The 23400-nt window shown below is 39.5% G+C and overlaps 2 protein-coding genes across 3 annotated transcripts; one reads left to right on the top strand and one right to left on the bottom strand.

Moving 5' to 3' along the window:
• Positions 1 to 1469: 1469 nt before the first annotated feature.
• Positions 1470 to 22446, bottom strand: BBS12 (Bardet-Biedl syndrome 12). 2 transcript variants are annotated; one of them, XM_060011863.1, is made up of 3 exons: positions 22361 to 22446; positions 21794 to 21867; positions 1470 to 3773 (listed from the first exon to the last, which is right to left on the bottom strand). In XM_060011863.1, the coding sequence occupies exon 3, from the start codon at positions 3761 to 3763 to the stop codon at positions 1619 to 1621; it is 2145 nt and encodes a 714-aa protein (XP_059867846.1). In that variant the 5' UTR covers positions 3764 to 3773; positions 21794 to 21867; positions 22361 to 22446; the 3' UTR covers positions 1470 to 1618. The 2 variants fall into 2 exon arrangements, with proteins under 2 accessions (XP_059867846.1, XP_059867845.1); XM_060011862.1 differs by lacking the exons at positions 21794 to 21867; positions 22361 to 22446 and adding an exon at positions 5987 to 6332.
• LOC132426333 (centrin-4-like) lies at positions 10664 to 14375 on the top strand. Its single transcript, XM_060013203.1, is given in 6 exon segments — positions 10664 to 10792; positions 12221 to 12267; positions 12269 to 12362; positions 12758 to 12886; positions 13500 to 13637; positions 13841 to 14375. Coding segments are annotated over 6 exon segments (627 nt in total). The 3' UTR covers positions 13931 to 14375.
• Positions 22447 to 23400: the final 954 nt, after the last annotated feature.

Here is a 23400-nt window from a genome sequence, read left to right as displayed (position 1 = left end):
ATAATGGATAACAAATTGGTCTTAGGCTACATTCTGGCTAATAAGAAGGCCTACTGGCCCTCCCTTGGAACTTACATTTGACTACATTCAAGGCCCTTGGGAACATGAGTGAGGTCAGTACTGCAGCCTGGCTTCACCCTGCTGCTCGGCGTCTGTTTTAGTAGCCTTGATTTAGTTGGTATGTGAGACCAACTGAATAGATTTGGTACTGACTAAGCAACCTGTTTGCCAGATTAATCAGAGTAGCCAACAGAGTGGCATACTCACATGAAAATTCAAGTCTGGCCAAGAACGTATCAGGTTGAAGAGTGAATTTCTGGAGCAGGCTACCCACCATGGCTCTGAGTGACACTGCAGACTTTCTCAGGACGCCAGGCCTATCTTTACCCAGTCCACGTCTCAGGCTTGTGTTTACACTGAGCAGCCTTGAGGCATGAGGTAACAACTGCCCTTGGACAAAGAACGGGATTGTTTCTGCTTACTGTAAAAGCAGTGGCTACCCCAAGTGTTCCTCTTCTGTAACACAACACACTGCGTGTGCAGGCTGCCATCAGTGGCCCTCCGTGTTGCTTTCGTGGGACGTAGAGAACTGGGGAACTGATGCAAAGCAACCTGAAGCTCTGGCTACTGCTTTTCCTGTGAATAATAAAAGCCCTTTGCCTCTGATCCAAGCATCTTGTGTATTCTGTAGCATCCCATGAAACAGCAACAGGCTAACCTGTTAAATTATAAGTAGGGTGAATGGCAATCCCACTACTTGGCATATACCCTGAGAAAACCATAATTCCAAAAGAGTCATGAACCACAATGTTCACTGCAGCTCTATTTCCTGTAGCCAGGACATGGAAGCAACCTAAGTGTCCATCGATGGATGAATGGATAAAGAAGATGTGGCACATATATACAATGGAATATTACTCAGCCATACAAAGAAACGAAATTGAGTTATTTGTAGTGAGGTGGATGGACCTAGAGTCTGTCATACAGAGTGAAGTAAGTCAGAAAAACAAATACAGTATGCTATCACATATATATGGAATCTAGGGGAAAAAAAAGGTTGTAACGAACCTAGGGGCAGGACAGGAATAAAGACACAAAGGTAGAGAATGGACTTGAGGACATGGGGAGGGGGAAGGGTAAGCTGGGACAAAGTGAGAGAGTAGCATTGACATATACACTACCAAATGTAAAATAGATAGCTAGTAGGAAGCAGCCGCATAGCACAGGGAGGTCAGCTCGGTGCTTTGTGAACACTTAAAGGGGTGGGATAAAGAGGGTGGGAGGGAGATGCAAGTGGGAGGGGATATGGGGATATATGTATACGTATAACTGATTCACTTTCTTATACAGCAGAAACTAGCACAACAATGTAAAGCAATTATACTCCAATAAAATGTTAAAAAAAGAGACATGTCCAGCTACAGAATAAAAATATAGAAACAGAGAACAAAATTGTAAGTAGGGTGAAATCTCCGACTCTGTACAGTTATTGACACACATCAATTATTTTCTCTTGGTAAAAGCTGGCATTTTAGAAACTGTAACTTGGCTACTAGAAAATTTATTATTAGCACGACATATTACCAAAGATTATTTTCCAAAGACTTAGCCAATAACACTACAAAAATAAAAAGCCCTCTGATTCCTGCGAATTTATCTGCGTTTGTTCAAGTCCAGTGATAATTTCACTGTCTGTCTGAAGAACTAACAGTACTAAATCCAAGGCTCGGCGCCATGCCTCAGTCTTTGGTGTAACAACGTCATAAACTCTTGGAATCTGTTCCAGTTTATCTGAAATGTCTGAATTTAAAATCCCACTATTTAGTTTACTATATTCATTCAAGACGTAAGAGGAAGGAGAGCCAGAGTCTGTAGCATTTTGTAGATGATGTTGAATGAATGTGCCGGCTTCAAATTCTGATGAGTAACTGGCAGTGTTATACAGGAGAGTTGAAAGGTATCTGCGCCACCCATTTGCCAGAAGTTTAAGCACAGTCGGTCTGTACTGTGTCACAGATGAGGCCAGCCAAGAGGAAGTATTATGAAGCCATCCCGAACAGCCTTGGTTTCCTTTATTCACAGACTGCTCCGCAAGAATCTGAAGATGGCTAAGACACAAAAATTCAACTGCGCCACCCCCAAGGAATACCTTTTGCTCTTTTAGAGCACGATACAGACGATAGGCACACGTCCAGAAGGTATCTTCTTTGGTTTGCACCTGGGCAGTGACTGGACTAGTCAGCACTACTGTAACCAAATTAATTCCTTCTGTTTTTAACATGATTGCCATCCTGTTGATCTCATCTGCAGCATCAAAGGGAATGCTTCTCCAGATGGTCACACAGACCCCACTGCCCACGCAGTTTTCGTTCACTTGTGTAATGTAGGTCACCTGCACTGCTCCTGAAGCCTCTGCAAAAGCCTGCATTACATTGCCATTCACTGATCCAATTACCAACCTCTTGCTGTCTGTGCATTTTTCAATTAAGCGTTCAGACACATTTCCTTGTGCCAGGACAAGGTTCACATTGAACTTGATTAATACCTGTAACACATGATCTGTCCACAGTTCTTCTGAGCCATCTTGTTGAACCTTCAAGCTTTCTGATACTGTTTTAATACTTGCAGACTTATTAAACCCCAGGTGGCGATAATTCTCTGTGAGATCACCTTCAACAAGAACAACGCGAATAGGCTGATTCTGCAATTCCTTGATCAGAGCAGTACTAGATATTGATACAACAGTGATATATCCTGGACAGACACAAGAAAAAGTTTCAGGGAAGCCCGGTAAGCAGCAAGTGAAGATTTTTGAAATGTCAAAAAGAAATGGCACTGTACAGCTGCCTTGTTGCATACCTGCGTTCTGATATTGTAGCCGTACTGCTTCGTCTACTAACTTCATGCTGCTGTCACCTCCGTGACTCAAACCCACCTCCAACTCCACCAAATCATCACATCTGTAAGTCTTGGGAGTAGCTGCACTAAGTTGTTCTAGAACTCCGTCTGGTTTGCTTATCCATTGATTATTACCTGTCCTACTAAAATGTCTACTGTGGGTTAGTACTGACTTTCTGCAGCGGGTGTCTGCAAGCAGACTGTTTTTCAGAGTTTGAGGAGTTTGTGATGTGTTTTCATCTGCTTCAACCTTATCCTGAGACCTAAAGAGTTGAGGTGATTTAACAGGTCTCCCAGAAAGACTGTAAACGGCCAGTGACTGAGAGGCAACATCTTTGAGATCACGCTCTTTCTGTATCAAACCAGTACCTGAAGGGATTTGGAGAAAAGGGTATACGCCGACACTAAATGTTTCAGGTCCAGAAAATGTCTTTGTGTTAACCGTACGGTCAAATACATTGTGGATAGGTACTTGAAGGGAAACTACCTCTTCAATGCATGAATTCAAGCCTTCTGACATTACAGACACTATTAATGAAATGGGGACACCCAAATGAAGACATTCTTCAGCAGCACTGCTCCATGCACCAACAAGAAACAAAAGAGTACTGGTTCCAGTTCTGTATGTGTTATTTTGTGCTTGAACTGCTTCTCTGAGAAGTTGTCCCACTGCACTGGTTAAATCCAAACTTTCCAGAAGCCTTACTGTTGAACTGATTAACACACTTTCATGACACTCTTCATCTATAATAAATTTGGATGATTTTACTGGGCCTAGGAAAGTTCTTCCTGTTTCTGCAAACGATGAAAGCTGTTGAAGTCCCACATGCCTTCTTTTGTTTATGACCCTGCAAGCCATCACCATGAATCATCATCTGCAAATAAAATTAAAACTTGGAACTTTATTCAGTGCAATTCATGGTAATAAAAGAAAAGTAAGATACAGTCCCTGCCTTCGAGGAGTTTCTGATATATGTAGTTTCCATTAAATATGGTCAGTGCAATGATACAGCATTAAAATTTGAAAAAATAATTAGCAAGTTGAAGGAGGTAGTAGTAAATGCACATATATGTGACAAAAACACAGTGTACTTGGGTAACACAAGTAATTTAGTTTCACGGGATATAAAGCAAGTAGTGGGGAATAGTAGGACATGAAGCGTTAGAAGAGGAAAGGGGCTGGATCATGAAGGGCAGTATGCGCCACGTCAAACCTGACCCTACTTATAATGGGAAACATGGAAGTGCTTTAAGGGGGGGAGATGAAGAAACAGCTTGATGTAGTATCTGAAAGCATGTACTCTGAATCTAGAAGTCTGGGTTTGAACTTGTCTCTACTGCTTACTAACTGTGTAGCCTTCAGCAAGTTTCTTAACTTCTTTACCCTGTTTTCACGTCTGAAAAATGAGGATAATAACAGAATCTACTTCATAGGGTTATTACCAGGAGTAAATGAGTACAGTGCTTAGAACAGTGTCTGGCACATAGTGCTTTATGAGTACTTGCAATAACAATGATAAATTTATAATATAAAACTGAATAATATTAAAAATAAAATTAAGTAATATTAAAATTATTATTATTATTAGTGTTTTGGATATATTACCACTCTGATAACAGTGTAGAGAACTGATTGGATGAGTGCCAGACAGAAGGCAGAGAGGCCATGGTTATCTAGATGAGAAATGTGGAAGAGGGATGGAGGTAAAGGATGGATTTAGCTATTGATTAGAATATAAAGGGAGGAAAAGTACTGTTTAAAAGGAAGTTCGAGGGCTTCCCTGGTGGCACAGTGGTTAAGAATCCGCCTGCCAATGCAGGGGACACGGGTTCGAGCCCTGGTCCAGGAAGATCCCACATGCCACGGAGCAACTAAGCCTGTGCACCACAAATACTGAAGCCCACGCGCCTACAGTCCGTGCTCCACAACAAGAGATGCCACCGCAATGCGAAGCCCGTGCACTGCAACGAAGAGTAGCCCCCGCTCGCTGCAATTAGAGAAAGCCTGCATGCAGCAATGAAGATGCAACGCAGCCAAAAATAAATAAATAAGTAAATAAATAAATTAAAATTAAAAAAAAGGAAGTTCGAGAGCAATTAGACTTTTCCCAGGTAGTATTTCAGAATTCATATCTAAAGCTAATAGGAAGAAGTTATAAGAGAAAAACTTCAGCCCAATAGAAAGAACTTTTTAACAAAGTACTCTCTAATTGAAAAGCTGTCTGTAATAAAATAACCTGTCTTGTGAGGTACGGGCTCTTAAAGCACTACAGCTAAAACTGTAGATAACATACACTTCTTTTCCAACTCTAAGACTTTATAATTCTTCAAGTACATATATATACATATTTTAATATTTTTAAAATATATATATATTTATTTGGCTGCGTTAGGTCTTAGTTGCGGCACGTGGGATCTTCGTTGCAGCAGGCGGGATCTAGTTCCCTGACCAGGGATTGAACCCGGGCCCCCTGCATTGGGAGCGCGGAGTCTTAGCCACTGGACACCAGGGAAGTCCCGCAAGCATATTTTTTACCACAACCTTTTAAATCCAAAATATCAAAAAGCAAACAACTCTCGGAGTTTTTGCTTTTCTTCTAATGCTGGCCACAGCACTGGTAAATTTGTTCCTATAATGCCTAGAGTCATCCTTGATTCTGAAGAGCTCCACAGTTCCAGATACACCTTAGGATCAGCAGGAAGCCACAGCACCTGTTGCTCAAGAGTAGCTTCCTAGAGGCTTTCAAGGACGAAGGAGAAAAGCCAGTACAGCCTAAGAAAACATATAACAAATTGTTTGAACTCAGCTTCAAAACCTCTTTTGTGAAACTTTCAGTTCTGTAAAATAAAAATAAAACTCTTGATATACTCAGGTATATCCCTGGACAGCATCAAATTACACTCTAGACTCCAACAATGCTGAGACCCATCCTGTCTTACAGCTCTCTTATCTTACCATATTTTTGCTGTCCTCCACCCCATATTATCAATTCTCTACTTACCCAGTTTAAGTTCCCATTTACGGATTATAATCACTCTCTTATACATAGACTCTCAAAGTCCTTGTCTCTCTTTTGGTTCATCTTACCTTGCAAAGCCACTAATCTTGATGAAATCCAACTCTGTCTACTCCATGTTTACCCTGGGGCAGCTGAAAATAAACAGAAAAACACACACAACCGCACTGACTGGTGTCATTTTAAGTTCATGACTCCACACTGCAAGTGGCCCTTAATACTACCTGGCAATCTATTTTGTTAGTCCTTTTGTCTTTTTTTTAATGGTTATTGGGTTCTATTTTTAAAAGTTTCATCTACCCCTGAGTACAAAGGACATTCCATATTTCTTCTAAAAGCTTTATGGTTTTAGTCTTTTTTTAAAAATTGAGGTAAAGGTCATAAAGGTCATATAACATAACCATTTTAGAGTATACAATTCAGTGGCACTTCGAACATTCACAGTGTTGTACAACCACTACCTTTATCTAGTTCCAAAATATTTCCATCACCCCGAAAGAAAACTCTGCAGCCATTAAGCAGTCCCTCCCTGCATGTCTCCCCCTAGCCCCTGGCAACCACCAAGCTGCTTTCTTGTCTCTGCGGATTTACCTATTCTGGATATTTCATAGACTCATGTAATATGGGACCCTTTGTGTCTGGTTTCTTTCACTTAGCATAATGTTTTTTAAAAAATTTTTATTGGAGTATAGCTGCTTTACAATGTTGTGTTAGTTTCTGCTGTACAGCAAAGTGAATCAGCTATATGTGTACATAAATCCCCTTTTTTGGATTGCCTTCCCATTTAGGTCACCACAGAGCACTGAGTAGAGTTCCCTGTGCTGTACAGTAGGTTCTCATTAGTTGTCTATTTTATACATAGTATCAATAGTGTATATATGTCAATCCCAATCTCCCAATTCATCCCAACCCCCTCAGTTAGCATAATGTTTTTGAGGTTCACCCACATTGTAGTATGTGTATTTCATTCCTTTTTATGTATGTATGTAGGTAGCTATCATTTTGTTTATGGACATTTGGATTGCTTCTACTTTTGTTATTTTTAATTAATTAATTAATTTATGGCTGTGTTGGGTCTTTGTTGCTGTGCGTGGGCTTTCTCTAGTTGCGGAGATTGGGAGCTACTCTTTTTTTTTTTTTTTTTTTTTTGCGGTACGCGGGCCTCTCACTGTTGTGGCCTCTCCCTTTGCGGAGCACAGGCTCCGGACGCGCAGGCTCAGCGGCCATGGCTCACGGGCCCAGCTGCTCCACGGCATGTGGTATCTTCCCGGACCAGGGCACGAACCCGTGTCCCCTGCATCGGCAGGCAGACTCTCAACCACTGCGCCACCAGGGAAGCCCTAACAGCTTTATATAATTATGCAAATCTCCCCCTTTCAACGAGGCCTATCCTGAGCATCCTATTTAACACTGCAAACTCCTCTTTTCCCTTTACATTCTGGATTCCCTTTATTCGCTCTAATTTCTCTTTTCCCACAACATTATCACCTTATAAAATAGTACATACTCTACTTATTTATTTACTATTTATTGACTATGTCCCTCTGTTGGAATATAATTCCCAGAAGGGCAGTTTTAGTCACTGATGTATCCCATATACTGATAACACTGTCTGACACAATGCAAGTACTCAATAAATATTTGACAATGTGGTTTTCACCACATTTATTATCTTACATTTAAGTACAGAACTGAAATAAGACTAAACAGATGCCATTGTCAGTATTCCTCCACCATAAATTTAAGGTTCTACCACCTCTGGAGTCGACATGATTGCTATTTGGCACTGCTGTGGTTAAGGCCCTTTAATTGCTTCCAAAACGGTTCCTCCTTCACATGGTTGTCAGAATTATCTTTGAAAAGCACAAACCTAATCGGATCACTCCACTGCCTAAAACAACTATTCATCTTAGAAAATAAAGTCTTTACCTCAGTAAAGGTGTCCCATAATCTGACTTCAATCTAATTTATAAGGCTCATCTTCCACCTTTCCTTACAAACCCAATGATCTAGTCACACTACAACATACCTTTACTTTCATTTCCGCACATACTATACTCTGATTTGAATATCCTACACTTTCTTCACCTTGGTAAATGCTATATATATTTCATGACCCAAGGCAAATGCCACATTTTTGATACAGCCTCCTCCAATGCCTCAAGGAGAAGTAGCACCTCCTTCCTGGGCTGCCAAAGTACTGTCTACACACATCTACTAAAGCACTTAGCACCCTGAATTAAAAATACTGTTTTTATGTCTGTGCCTATCTCCCCCACTACTCTGTGCGTTCCTTGCTTTCATTCATCTTTATACTCTACGCTCAGTTCCTTTCAAACTCACCCAATACATGGCATAGTACATGATATGTAGAAAGCATTAAATAAATTTAGTAGATTTAAGAGTGATAGTAGGTTTAACATTTTTCCAGATTAATATTATTAATGTTCTATAGTAAAATTAGATTAGTAACAGCTAGTTTTCAAGACTGAGTACTTCCTACCTAAGACCTAGAAACTGCAATCTGAGCCTATAATTGAAAAATCATTTTCACTAGAAGTTAATGTCCCAAATATAAAAGCCTAAATCACAGAATGATGTAAAAGCAGGTGAACACACTACGCAGCCTTTTAGTTGCCATAAGATCAAACTTGATCCAGGAGAGCCTAAAAAGTAGAATTGTTTCTACAAATTTGGTCATTATTCATTTCTGGTCTCAGAAATCCCTTTAATATTAGTAGTAAAGAAGAAGTATATGTCCTTGAAACTAATCAAGAGCAACTTTCTCAGTGAGATTAATGGCCTGAAAAATCAATATACTATAATTAAGTGACTGAATATTTTACCTAATTCACGAACTATCTTGAATTTGCATCGTTTAAATTTCCACTGGGGTAATTTTACACAGAAAAATCACTTCTAATATTAGAATAACTTTACCTATTTTCCAGAATCCTAATGAGGTTTTGTTTTTGGGTTTTTTTTTTTTAGATCAATTATTACAATGCTTGGGTGTCTGCCTGGTATATAACGTGAGCAAGAAAGGATGATGGTTTTGGAAAATGTGCCATGTTTCAACTAACTGAAGTAGGAAAAGTGACTTGGAAGACTACTTCAAGAATGTACTTTGCACATTTTTCTTTCCTTACCTTCAAGGAGATAAGTGGGATAGAGGGAAAAACCTAGGCAAAACTTAATATTCTTCCTGAATCCACTGTTGGAGAATCCTGTATGATTTTTAGGAAAAAGTACTTACTCTAGAGAAGGCACTGCAGGAGGCATAAAAAAGAGCCCTGATGTGTAAGCGATTAAGCGTTAGAAGTTTTAAGAGACTATCACCTCTTCATTCCTACCACCTCAGTCCTTCCCCTTCACCCTTTAGCTGGTCCCAGACAAGATTCAGAACTGGGCGGAACCAGCAAGTCTGGCCCTTTGGCCAAGAATTTGCTTTGATTTACAGCACTTATATGGCATCTGAATCTCGACAGTTACTGAGTCAAGTGGATTTTCAGGCTACCTATGTCGGACTCAATGCGGATCTATGCTGGATATATTTGGAAAACCGGCCAAATCTTGGGATTCAACCAACTGAACGGCTGTGGGTGAGAATGTCGGGGGCGTGGAAAAGTCTGATGGTGATTATGGGTGGGTCCAAAGTCCAACCCCGCAAATAAACGCTACAACACTGGTAAAGACTCTTTCCTATGCAAGGAGTCTTCATGTGCATCCTAAGACCCGCACTGTCCCCGTGCCCACACCACACCCCTCCTGTAAAGAAATGCTGCCTAGGGCTTCGCTGGTGGCGCAGTGGTTGAGAATCCGCCTGCAGACGCAGGGAACACGGGTTCGTGCCCCGGTCCGGGAAGATCCCACATGCCGCGGGGCGGCTGGGCCCGTGAGCCATGGCCGCTGAGCCTGCGCGTCGGGAGCCTGCGCTCCGCAACGGGAGAGGCCACAACAGTGAGAGGCCCGCGTACCGCAAAAAAAAAAAAAAAAAAAAAGAAAAAAAAGAAAAAAGAAATTCTGCCTACCAGGCCAGAATCGCTGTGAACCAAGGAGGAGGGAAGTCGCTAAAGGCCAAGCCCCAGGCACTGTGGAGGCTGAAGGATGCCTAGCGGCGCAAGGTAAGGACAGTCCCCTCCGCCTCTGGTAATCCGGCCGGTAAACCGAAGCTGGACCAATTCAGCAGACCCACCAGGCTCTAGAGTCTCATCCCTTCCCCCGGCCCCAAGAGGTTAGAAAAGCAAACAATATCCCCCCACATCTCCGTCAAAGACTTAGCAGTTGGTAGAAGCACCTCGCTACGAACCTCGCTCTTTTCTCCATCCCTACGGGAGGCTCCAGTTCCCCGAAGTTCTGCCTGACACTGTGACGCCAAAACGCCCGGGGGAAGAACCTTCCTTTCCGGTTCGCATTTTGCGCAAGTGCGCCGCGGGCCCAGCTGGGCTAACGGATAGTCCTGGTTGCTAAGAAACCCTACGGAAAGTTCTGCTTAATGGTAGCCTGGGAAAGGCATAGCGTTACGCTATTGGTAGAGAATAGAGTGGGGTATGGCCTCAAGGACCTTCTTTTGTGACCATTGGGTGGCATGACTGTCAATCAGTGGGGGCAAGCCTGTGTGGGCGGGGCCGCAGAGAGGTCGGCGAGAGCGGCCTTAGCAACGGCTAGCAGGCTGTGAAGACTACAGTCGGGCTGTGCGGCGGGCGGGTGAAGCCCGGAGGTCCCGGTTGAGGGCGCCGGTCGGGGACATGGTGAATGCGAAGCTGCAACCACTTACTGGGGCAGGGCTGGGGCTGAAGTTTCTCCCCGGAACAAGGAAGGAATTTAGTTTACGAAATGTATTATTCGCCTCCTTTCATGATCCTCGACTGTCATTAGTAACCCCTCCCTTCGTCGCCGAATAGAAGCGCACTGTCCATAACTCTAGAGACAGAAGAGCGGTTCTCCAGTTCATTTTTTCCCCTCCTCAAACCCAGTAACCGCTACTACCAACGGTGTTGGAGACAGAAACCGCTCTCTAGCCAGAAATGAGTTGAATACAGAGAATAAGATGCTTTAAAACCGTTGGAGGGCCTGGGCCTCTAGGAAAGACATCCAGAACTCTGAAAAAACTGGCCGGGGGAGCTACGAACTCTGCCACTGGAACTGTTGAAGATGAGTGTATCTGCAGTCCAGGGATCAAGAATCTGATGCTGCCACAACCAGTCTTAAGATATGTGAAGCTGGCGTCTAGATACACGGGTCGTGGAGTCTCTGCCACCACTGCTTCTTAACCCAGAGCTGCAGACAAGATACTGAAATGAGGCTGCAGAAGAATCCCAGGAGTAACTCTGGGACCTTGCTTGCCAGCAGAAAATGGCAAGTAGCAGGAAGATGACCTCCATCTTCCCCAGATACGGATAATTGGTCCAACATTTATTCTTCTCCCAGGTCCCTGGAGTAATTTTTCACCTGGAAAATGTATTTTTTCATTTCTCAGTCTCTGCAACATAGAAAAGTATGTGAGAAGGTGGGAAAGGAAATGATGTTCCAATCAACCGTGTCTCACAAAATAAATTTTATTATGAGACATACAGGCAGAGATGAGAGTAAATATGCCTTAAACACTGCTGTTCAGATATACCAAGTAAGGGACTTCCCTGGTGGCGCAGTGGTTAAGAATCTGCCTGCCAATGCAGGGGACACACATTCGAGCCCTGCTTGGGGAAGACCCCACATGCTGCGGAGCAACTAAGCCCGTGTGCCACAACTACTGAGCCTGCGCTCTAGAGCCCGCGAGCCACAACTACTGAGCCCACGTGCCACAACTACTGAAGCCCCCGTGCCTAGAGCCCGTGCTCCACAGCAAGAGAAGCCACTGCAATGAGAAGCCCACGCACCGCAACCAAGAGTAGCCCCCGCTCACTACGACTAGAGAAAGCCTGCGCGCAGCAACAAAGATCCAGTGCAACCAAAAATAAAATTAAATTAAAAAAAGATATACCAAGTAAGGCCAATTGTTTTCTGACATAACATCTGCTATTCTAGCATGTCTTCTTTGCCTCTTTTCCGTATCAAAAGTCACTAATTTGATGGAAAAACCTAAGATGTAAAAAAGAACCAGGCTTTCCAGCAAGATATGAATAACTAAAATCACAAATGTTAGCAAAGGGAAAGGGGGAAATTCTTGAAGTTCATTATATGATAGGGACTAGGATACTTGAATATGTTTATTATATTTAATTAGTTCATCATTAACTCTTCTGCTTCTGGTACTTTTTCCAGTTACACAGTTTATCTTTTACCCACATGTGTATTTATTACAGGCATCCAACTGCCGCACAAGTTCAGGCCAATGGAAGAAAAGAGCAGCAGAAATTGAATGAAACCCAAAAGCAAGAAATTAAAGAGGGCTTTGATTTATTCGATGTTGTTGGGTCTGGAACCAGAGATGTGAAAGGATTGAAGGTTCTGAAAATACTTATAATTCCAAAACATTTGAAAAACTCTCATTGCTTTGTTGCAATCTTTAAATCTTTCTTTAACAGTAGCCTTCTGAAAGCTTGATATAAAATCTCTTCAGTGCAGACACCTACCCCTGCAGTGTACATGCCTGGCCTGCATTAACAAAACAGTATCTCGTTAAGCATTTTATTCTTGTTTTATGAATGAGTAGGCCAAAGCCCATCGTGTCACAGTGACATCTTATGGCACGGTAGGATTGGAACCTAAGCCTGCTGACCTGACTTTCTAGGTTTAAGCCTAGTGCATAGTGAAAAAGAGAGAACCTAGTAATTAATAGGTAGTTTAAGAGCTAGGAATGAGATTGTGGCCTGTTATAATTTATTTGCTTTCTATTTCAGATTGCAATGTGGGCCTTAGGATTTGAACCAAAGAAAGAAGAAATTTAAAAAATGGTAGCTGAAATTGACAAAGAAGGAATCGGCACCATTAGTTTTGAAGATTTTTTGGCCATGATGAATGTAAAAATGGTATAGTAGTGATTTTGTTTTTCAATGAAATACAAGCAGTAGCCTTCTACAATTTTTGGCTGAAGCGATCAGAGGAAGAATTGGAACTAGGTCTTTAAAGATGGGTAGGATTTAGATAGATAGGAATAACAAGATTAAAGATGTTTTCAGGGTAGTAATGAAGACTGTCCAGTGTGGAGAAGAGGTTTCTTGTTAGGAAATAATAAGGATATATGGCTGGATAGAGAGAACGGGGCCAGCATTTTTAAGCCTTGAAATCAGCAAACAATTTATTGAGTGCCTATTTTTGTCAGGCAGTATCCTAGGGAGCATTGAATGAGACAACCTCCCTGTTCTCTTGGAGCTTATATTTTTGAAATGGATCTCAGTTAGTGAGGTTAATACAAGATAGATTCTCTTTATCACCCTGTGGCTCTTCCACTTAAATAAACCCTGAGTTTCAATACCTTGAGGGCAGATGTGAATGCACTGGAATAATTGTTAAAAGCCAGAGCAGTAAATAGAGCTCAGCTACCTGCTGTGTTGCTGTTCTAGACCTCAAAGACCTATACATCCAGACTAATCAAATAAATAAATGAAAGACTAATGACATTCAGTTGTTTCTGTTTTTAAGAGTGAAAAAGATGAAAAAGAAGACATATTGAAGGCTTTCAAATTATTTGGTGATGATAATACAGGAAGTATATCACTAAACAATATCAAGGGGGTTGGTAAGGAACTAGGGGAAAATTTGACAGATGATGAACTTCAGGTAAATTTTACTTATTTGTATAATTATAATTTCACATATAACTTATATACAATTATAATTTATTATAATTTATAGCTATATTCTTTAGTTGTATTAATACATTTAAAATAAAATTTGGTTTTGAGTATGTATTTGAATGTTCATTTATATCATTATTCCTTTTTAATAGATTTCACATATCCTATTTACATTTCATTTTACAGGAAGTGCTTGATGAAGCTGATCATGATGGGGATGGAGAAATAAATGAGGAAGAATTTTTGAGAATGATGCAAAAGACCACTCTTTATTAATACTGTTTTTTGTTCCTTCTGGCAAGTTGTTAACAAGTTTGTATTTAAGTTCCATAATATCTGTATGTATTCATTTTCAGTGTTTAGTTTATGTACACAAACTGGCCTTTTGTTATCTAGTCCATGTGAGAAGTTACATGTTTCTACCAATATGTTGTTAAATCTGTAGCATCAAGAAACAAAGGAAATGTAGTGACTTCCTTGAACCATGAATCTGAGAACAGTATTAATTCCAAGTGCTATTTTTAGAGCCCCAGGGTCCAAAGACTTAGATTTTTTTTTTTTTAATTTAAGGAAATCAGCCCCACATCAAATGAATTTGACAAGCAAGCCATTACTTTCCCTGTTACTTTCCTTTTGTGCAACTCTAAAAATGATGAACATTTGCTTTTTAACCAATTATTCAGATACATAAAGCCTTAAATAAAACTATCTGGCAACTTCATTATTTGCTAATTTGCTTCTTATAAAGAAATTCAAAGCAGCACTTATATCATCCAGATTTCCCCATACGTTTGACCCTATAAGTTAGCATTTATTTAATACCTATGTCCTAGGGCAGGTGCTAGGGGTTTTACATATATTATCTCAGTTACTATTTAGAAGCAGTAGTATTAGCTCCATCTTACTACATATGAGAAAACTAAAGTTCAGAGAATTTAAAATTGCTAATTTGCCCATAGATGATAAAATATGGATCCTAAATCTTATAACCTCACTCTTCATTATGTTGCTTCCCTGTGGATAAAAACTCTCAGGATAATTGTGTGTATTTTCTAACTCATATAATTCTATGACCCTCTTGTAATTTAATTTTATTTGTTTTTTATGAAAAAGCCAAACTATGGGGAGTCTTTTGACCCCCGCTGGGCCGCACAAGAATGGGCCTTGGGCCTGGAACACTTCCTTACCAAGAGATGGAATCCTTACAGCTTACACTGGACTTGTCACCTTGTCTGTAATTATCTTTCCCTATTTCAGACTCAATGTGTACTACTTTGTTCTGCTTAAGTACATGTGTCATATGGCACCTGGCCAACCCCAGTGCCTATCTGTCCCCTTTGGGGAGAAGACGGGGTTCTTCTGTTGTACAAGAAGGGTGTGTGTTGGCCAATTGCCCAGTGTCGGCTTCTGGGAGGGACCTGCTGGCTATAGGAAACTGACACTCACTACTGAAGCTGATCTTTCTCTGTCTTTTCTCTATTCTAGTAAAGCACTGTTCCAGCCAGTACTTAACTGCACTGTGTTTTCCTTAGCAACTCTGATACCAAGATGCAGTGGGCAGAAGTGCTTCAGGCTTCTGCTCCTGATAATAGGTAACAGATGCCACTTGCTGGACAAAACTCTTCCTAAAATCAAGTACATGGTAATGGTCTTTGGAGCAAGAAAGGCTGGTAGAAAATGTTCCTTTAATTGCCCCACCTAGTTTATTTTTAGCTCAACTGAAATGAAGACTAAAGTTTTTTGTTTTGTCAACACAAGAGAGGTTTTTATTTGATTTAAGCTAGGTTGGCATATGCTAATGAATGTTCTTAAGTGCTTCACAGTATTTTTAATTCCTAATTATGTAGCATTTCCTCTAGACTAAAGAACGATATACCTACTAAACATGCTTCATATGTGAAAATTATGGCCTTTAGGTTGTTAAAAGATTTATATTTTTAAGTGGGTAATACACTTAAAAATACACATGAACAAGTTTAAAGAGTTCTAAATAAGTCTTCTTACCATTCAGCCCCAGGTCTCCTCAGAGATAATTATTTTTACCAGTTTCTTATGGATCATTGCAGAGGGTGCATATACCTATGCACATGAATAAAGAATAGATTTTTTTCCCACAAATGATAGCATACTACATACATTGTATATATTAATTTTTTCACTTAATATATTTTAGTGATACTTCCAGAGCAATGCAAATAAAATGACTCATGCTAATGGCTATATAATATCCCATTGTAAAGATTATATTTTATTTAAGAGTCTTCTATTGGTGGACATTTTCTTTATTTCTAATCTTTTCCTTAATATCCTTATACATATGTCTCTGTATAGATGTGAGTATATCTGTAGAATTAATTCTTACAAGTGAGATAGTTGGGTCAAAAGCTATATGCATTTTAATTTAAACATTTTTTATTTTGATAGATATTGTCTTCTAAAAATATGTTTGCCAAGTTACATTCTTAATAGTATATGAAAATGCCCATTTTTTGATAAAGTATTACCAAACTTTTTGATTTCTGCCAATGTAACAAGTTGCAAGTCATATCTCATTGTAGGTTTAAATGTTAAATTCTATTATGAGAGGCATTGAGTATCTTTTCATATTTGGGATCTATTTTTTTCCTTTCTGTGTATTGTCTGTCTGTGTCCTTTGCCTATTTTTCTGGTGGATTTTTAAAAATTTATTGATTTCTAGGAGCTCTTTCTATACAAAGGAAATTAATCTTGTCATATGTGTTACATGTATTTTCCTGTTTGTTGTTTGTCTTTTGATTTTAATTATGGATCAGTTTTTAAATTTTAAAAAGTTTACTTCATGAGATTATTTCTATAGATGTTCAAACTATTGTAACAGTAAGAGGGCAATGATGTGTCTTTTATCAGTATTTATTCTCACAATAACTGTATTTGTCCTACGAGACTGTAGTCTAATTCTGAGAGTTAAAAAGTGGGGGACAGGCTTCCCTGGTGGCACAGTGGTTGGGAGTCCGCCTGCCGATGCAGGGGATGCGGGTTCGTGCCCCGGTCCGGGAGGATCCCAGATGCCGCGGAGCGGCTGGGCCTGTGAGCCATGGCCGCTGAGCCTGCGCGTCCGGAGCCTGTGCTCCGCAACGGGAGAGGCCACGACAGTGAGGGGCCCACGTACTGCAAAAAAAAAAAAAAAAAAAAAAAAAAAAATTATACAAAAAGTGGGGGACAAGGTGATTATTTATCATGCCATTAAATTTTCCATTTGAAAAATAATCATCTTTACTTTTTAGATGAGATGATCTGGATTTAATCCAATGCTGGAGTAAGGGAGAGTTTTATAAGCATTAGATCTGTTTGAGTTTGCTTTATGTTTGACTGAACCCAACTAAAATGCCTCAAACTCTAAAAATGGCCCTGGGAATATTGCTAGAAGAGGAAAATCCAGGACCAGGCCAGAACTCTTGAGCTATTTTGGAACATATTCAGCCTTCTATGACTGCTGTGGCAGAAATTAACTCCTTAAGATGAAGTGAAATTTGTTGGGGTATTTACATCTCAAAATGTTCCCCTATTAAAAATACTTTTTGAGGGCTTCCCTGGTAGCACAGTGGTTAAGAATCCGCCTGCCAATGCAGGGGACATGGGTTCGAGCCCTGGTCTGGGAAGATCCCACATGCCGCAGAGCAACTAAGCCGGTGCGCCACAACTACTGAGCCTGTGTGCCACAACTACTGAAGCCTGCGCACCTAGAGCCTGCGCTCTGCAACAAGAGAAGCCACCACAATGAGAAGCCCGCGCACCGCAACGAAGAGTATCCCCCGCTCACCGCAACTAGAGAAAGCCCGCGCACAGCAACAAAAACCCAATGCAGCCAAAAATAAATAAATAAAATAAATTTATTTTAAAAATACTTTTTGAGATTTATAAATTTTGTAAAAAAAGAAAAAATTGAAAATTATGACTATTTTATGGTTTCACAAATAAAGGCAGATAACGTAAGATGATAAGACTTAAAACGCTTGAATCATCTTAGCCAAAGATCTTAGAAGTCACTTACTTTTATCCCAGAACAAATTCAAACTTACCTAGTTTTCTACATTTTCCTTCCTCTCCCGGGAGCAAGATCAAATCCAACAGTATGTGGACAACTTAAGAAGCTCTCATAAAGGCATAAAGGTGGTCGAAATTAGAATAATGCTTACTAAAAGAAAAATCATTTCAATCACTAATCAACATCAAAGTTTTTAGATTGTCTGCTAGGTAGGGGGGCTGTGAAGGATACAATGAATTAGATGTGGATCTTATTGTCTCTAAGTTGGCTGGTAGTTCATGTGGTAGGCATCTTCTGAAGTGGCTCTCAGTGATCCAGTTTCCTGGTATCCTTGCCTTCGTGTAATCCCTTTGTTGAGTGTGGAGTAGATCCAATGATTGGCTACTAATTAATAGAATATGGCAAAAATGATGGGAGGTCTCTTACGATATTGGGTCTTAAAAGACGTTTACTTCCCTCTACTGGCACTCTCTTGCCTTTTTGTTTGCTTGCTCTGGTGAAGCAAGCTGCTGTGTTTTGATCTGCCCTGTGAAGAGAACCACATGGCAAGGAGCTGAGAGCAGCCTCTGGCCAACAGCAAGTGAGGGACCAAAGCTTTCAGTCTGTCAACAAGGAACCAAATCCTGCCAGCAACCATTTGAAGGAGCTTAAAAATGGATCCTTTTCTAGTTCATCTTTGAGGTGGGCTGCAGCCCCTGCTGGCACCTTGATTACAACCAGTGAGAGACCCTGAAGCAGAGGAGGACTCAGTTAAGCCACATCTTGATTCCTGAACTTCAGAAACTAAGATAATAAAGGTTATTTTAAGCTACTAAGTCTTGGGAGTAATTAGTTACACAACAAGGGATAACTAATACAGTCCCCCATCTTGAAACTTGTGTGTTCACTTCTTATCAGTTGGGTTGCTAGATATACAAGTAACCAAGTAACAATTACAACTCTCCATACTAAATATAGAGGAGATTAATTAGACTTATCACATGAGAATATAGTTAAACAGCAATACCATTCATTAGGGTGCTACTGTTCTCTGACTACTCACTTTCAGCCACATACCTGAAATTCAGCAAGTTTTCTACCTAATGTTTGTAGCTTGGTGTCTTAGTCTGTTTGGGCAGCTATAACAAAATACCACAGAATAAACAATAGAAATTTACCTCTCACGGCTCTGAAGTCTGGAAATCTGAGATCAGGGTGACAGCATGGTCAAGTAAGGGCTTTCTTGTGGATTGCAGGCTTTTCATTGTATCCTCATTGGAAGGGGCTAGGGAGCTCTGCGGGCTCTCTTTTATAAGAACACTAATCCCATTCATGAGGGCTGTACCCTCATGACCTGATCACTTCCCAAAGGCTCCACCTACTAATACCATCACCTTTGGGGGTTCGGATTTCAACATATGAATTTTTGGGGGGGGAACATACACATTCATATCACAGCACTTGGATATCATGAGGAATTCAGCCCACCAATGAGAGGACCCCTAAGAACTTTATTATAAAGTTCCATTTTGCAGTTCCTGCAACCTGAAGCTGTCACTCAAATGACCCTTTCCTTAGAGCCATTGGCTGGTATAGATGTCCTAGAGTTCTGACTGATATTTTAGTTGCTAACAAGCAGGTGTTGGCAGTGAAAGTAACTAACTACTGGGCTTCAGGCAGCACTAAAAGCGGGGTGATTTCAAGGTTGGTGCTGATAGAATCTTGGCAACTACAAAAGCAGACCGACAAACACCTTAAAATGGATGAAAATACATATTGGATGGATCACCATCTGGCCTAGGAATCAGCAGCAAGCCAAGGATACAAGAATATGTAGCAAAATCTAAACAATTCTTTAATTATTAAAGAAATTGACCCTGAACATTAAAATGTTACTTCAAAGAAAACTCTAGGTCCAAATAGCTCGTTGGTGATTTCTGCCATTTAATGAAGAGGATATTTAATCCTTCCAGAAAATAGAAAAAGAGGTAACTCTTCCAAACTTGGTTTGTGAGGTCGGCAAAACTTTGTTACCAGAAGCTACAAGCATAATGCATTTTAACCAAGTTAGTTTTGTTTCAGAAAAACAAGATTTGTTTAGCATTTGAAATTTGATCAATGTAATTAATATATCACATTTTAGAATAAAAACCAAAAATGATGTAATCATTTCAGTAGGTAAAAAAATCTCACACTTGATCAAACGTAACCTCCATTCATTGTAAAAATTTGTGGCAAACCAGGAATAGGAGAGAATTTCTGTTAACTGTGTGAAGGTATCTTCAAAACCTACAAACATCATCTTAATTGCAAAACATTCAAATTTTTCTCTCTGAAATGAGGAATAACAACAGAATGTCCTTTATCACTAACTTCTATTCAATACTGTCCTGATGAGCTAGCCAGTAGAGGAAGAAATAAAATTCTTTTTATTTGCAGATGACATGATGCATACACAGAATAGTGAAAAGAACTCATATATTGCTGATGCAAGGCTGTTATGCAAATGCAAATATAAATACAATTGTATTTTTACATACCAGGTACAAATAACTGTAAAATGAAAAAAATTAAGAGACTAATTATAATAGTATTAAAAATATAAAAATCCTATGACTAAATCTGATGAAGCTATACAAATCTTCTACATCAAAAACTATAAAAGAATATCGAGAGAAATTAAAGAAGACCTAAATAAATAGAGGAATATTATTATGATCATGGATTGGAAGACTCAATACTATAAAGATGTCAGTTCTCCCTTTATTGATCCATAGATATAGTGCAACCAAAATCCTAGCCTGTGTGGAACTTGACAAGCTGATTCTAAAATTTACAGAAATCCAAGGGGCCAGTACACATTTGAAGAACAAGGTGAGAGGACTAGCTTGCCTGAATATCAGGATTTATTATAGACCATAGTAATTAAAATAGTGTGGTGCTGACTAGGAGAGACTAATGGACCTATGGAATAGAGCAGAAAGTCCTGAAACAGATTCATACATATACGGCCCTTGCATTAAAACAAAAGTAACTATGCAGATCAGTGGGACGTTTTCATTATAACAAATGGTTCTGAGTCAATAGGATATCCATAAGGAATAAAGGAAAACATGATCCCAAACTCACACCATACATTAAAATTAATTCTAAATGATCGTTGATCTATACATGAAGAATAAGAATATAAAGCTTCCAGGAGATAACCTAGGAAAATATCATCATGATCTTGGAATCAGATCCTAATTAGGATACAAAAAGCACTAACTTTAAAGGAAAACACTTATAAATTGGACTATATTATAAATAAGAACCTCTCTTCATAAACAGAGAGTATGAAGATATAAGCTACTAAGTGGAAAAAGATATTTTCAATAAATATACCTGACCAGAAAGAGAAAAACAAATATCGTATATTAATGCATATATGTGGAACTTAGAAAAATGGTACAGATGAACTGGTTTGCAGGGCAGAAATTGAGACACAGATGCAGAGAACAAATGTATGGACACCAAGGGGGGAAAGTGGTGGTGGTGGTGGGGTGGTGTTGGGATGAACTGGGAGATTGGGATTGACATACATACACTAATATGTATAAAATGGATAACTAATAAGAACCTGCTGTATAAAAAAATAAAATTCAAAAATTCAAAATAAATAAATACATATACCTGACTAAATACTTGTATGTAGAATATATAAATAACTGTTTAAAAATCCGTAAGAAAAAGCCCAGTTTAAAACAATGAGCAAAAGACTTAAGCAGACATGTCATAGGAGAAGATATCCAAGTGATCAAAAACATGTGAAAATTAATCAAAATAAGGAAGGTAGTAGGCTGAGTAATGGCCTCCCAGGAGATATCCTTGTCCTAGGCCCTAGAAAATGTGAATGTTATCTTATATGACAAAAAAAGGACTTTGCAGATATGATTAAGGATTATGAGATAGATTTCCTGGATTATCTGGTGGGCCCTAAATGTAATCACAGTGTCCATATGAAAGAGAGGCGGAAGGACATTTGACACATAGAAGAAGAGAAGCAAATGTAAGCATAGAGGCAGAGAGTGGAGTGATATGGCTAAGGAATGCTGGCAGCCACCAGAAGCTGGAAGACTTAAAAAATGGATTCTCACCTATTGGCAGTGTATCCCTGCTGGCTCCTTAATCTTGGCCCAGTGAAACTGGTTTCGAATTTTGGACTCCAGAGCTATGAGAGAATAAATTTCTGTCATTTTAAGCTACCAAGTCTCTGATAATTTGTTTCAATAGCCACATGAAACAAATACAAGGGCAATGCAAATTAATGTCGCCATGAGAGAATTATAAATCCACCAGAATGGCTAAAACTAAAATAACCAATAATTCAAAGTGTTGGTAAGAATGTGAAACAATGAGAATTCTCAACTACTGCTTCTAGGAGTGTAAATCACTTCAACTGCTTTGAAAACAGTTGGCATTATTCGATAAAGAGTAGCATATGTATATGTTATGATCAGCATGTATTCCTAGGAACAACATATCCAACAGAAATGTGTGCACATATGGGCCATGAGACATAAAAACTGTCCATGGCAGCAGTATACATAATAGCCCCAAACTAAAGACACTCTAAGTGTCCATCAACAGTAGAATATATAAATAAATAGTTACATATTTATATAGTGGAATGCATATGCTAATGAAAAAACAAATTCACTCACATGCAGCAACACGGATGAATTGCAACCATAGCATCGACAGAAAGAAGCCAGGAACAAAAGTATATGTTCTGCATAAATGCCATTTCTATAAAGTTCAAAACCCAGGCATATCTAAAAGACAAAATAATGATTACCTTGGGGAAGAGGGAGGAAGTAGTTGTTAGGAGAGGGCTTGCAGGGGATTTCTGAAGTGTTGGTAACTTTATATATCTTGGCTTGTGTAGTAATTACTTAAGTGTTTACATTGTTTTAATCCGTTGAGCTGTTTATTTGGCTTGTGCATTTGTGTGAGTGTTGTACTTCAATAAAAAAAAGTTGAAAAAAATTCATGTCATATTGTTAGGCATCATAATTTTGTGTCATTTACATCAGTAATGTGGAGAGAGTCCTGGGGTGAGGGAAGTTATCAGCCAACACACTGATAGACTAGAGAGGGATGCCAAGCATTCAGTTACAGGAGGATCTAGTGAACCTTCATCTCCTGTGTACTCCTATTAATCGTTGGAGCCAATACTGGAAAGAAACTATGTTTGTAATGAATATGAAAATCTTTTCAACTAAATATATCTCTGTTGCATATTAGTTATGTCCCTTTTTTTCAATACTAACATTGTTTATTTATACCCTATTTTTTTCGTGAATCGATCTTGCTAGAGGTTTCTCAGTTTTATTAGAATTTTCAAAGAACAAACTTTTGAATTTGTTTATCCTATTGTGTCTTTGTTTTCTATTTCATTAATTTTAGTTTTATTGTGCTACCTCACATCAGTCAGAATGGCCACCATTAAAAACTCTACAAGTAACAAACGCTGGAGAGGGTGTGGAGAAAAGGGAACCCTCCTACACTGTTGGTGGGGATGTAAGTTGGTACAGCCACCATTGAAAACATTATGGAGGTTCCTCAGAAGATGAAAAATAGAATTACTATATGATCAGGCAATCCCACTTCTGGGCATATATCGAGACAAAACTCTAATCCAAAAAAATACACGCACCCCTATGTTCATAGCAGCACTATTCACAACAGTCAAGACATGGAA

This window comes from Delphinus delphis, chromosome 5, assembly GCF_949987515.2.
Source record: "Delphinus delphis chromosome 5, mDelDel1.2, whole genome shotgun sequence".
Taxonomy (NCBI): Eukaryota; Metazoa; Chordata; class Mammalia; order Artiodactyla; family Delphinidae; genus Delphinus; species Delphinus delphis.
This window is presented reverse-complemented; position numbering and strand designations above follow the sequence as displayed.

What these genes read in the sequence shown, in the direction of transcription:
- BBS12 (XM_060011863.1), bottom strand. Translation starts at nt 3,763, where the DNA reads ATGGTGATGGCTTGCAGGGTCATAAACAAAAGAAGGCATGTGGGACTT.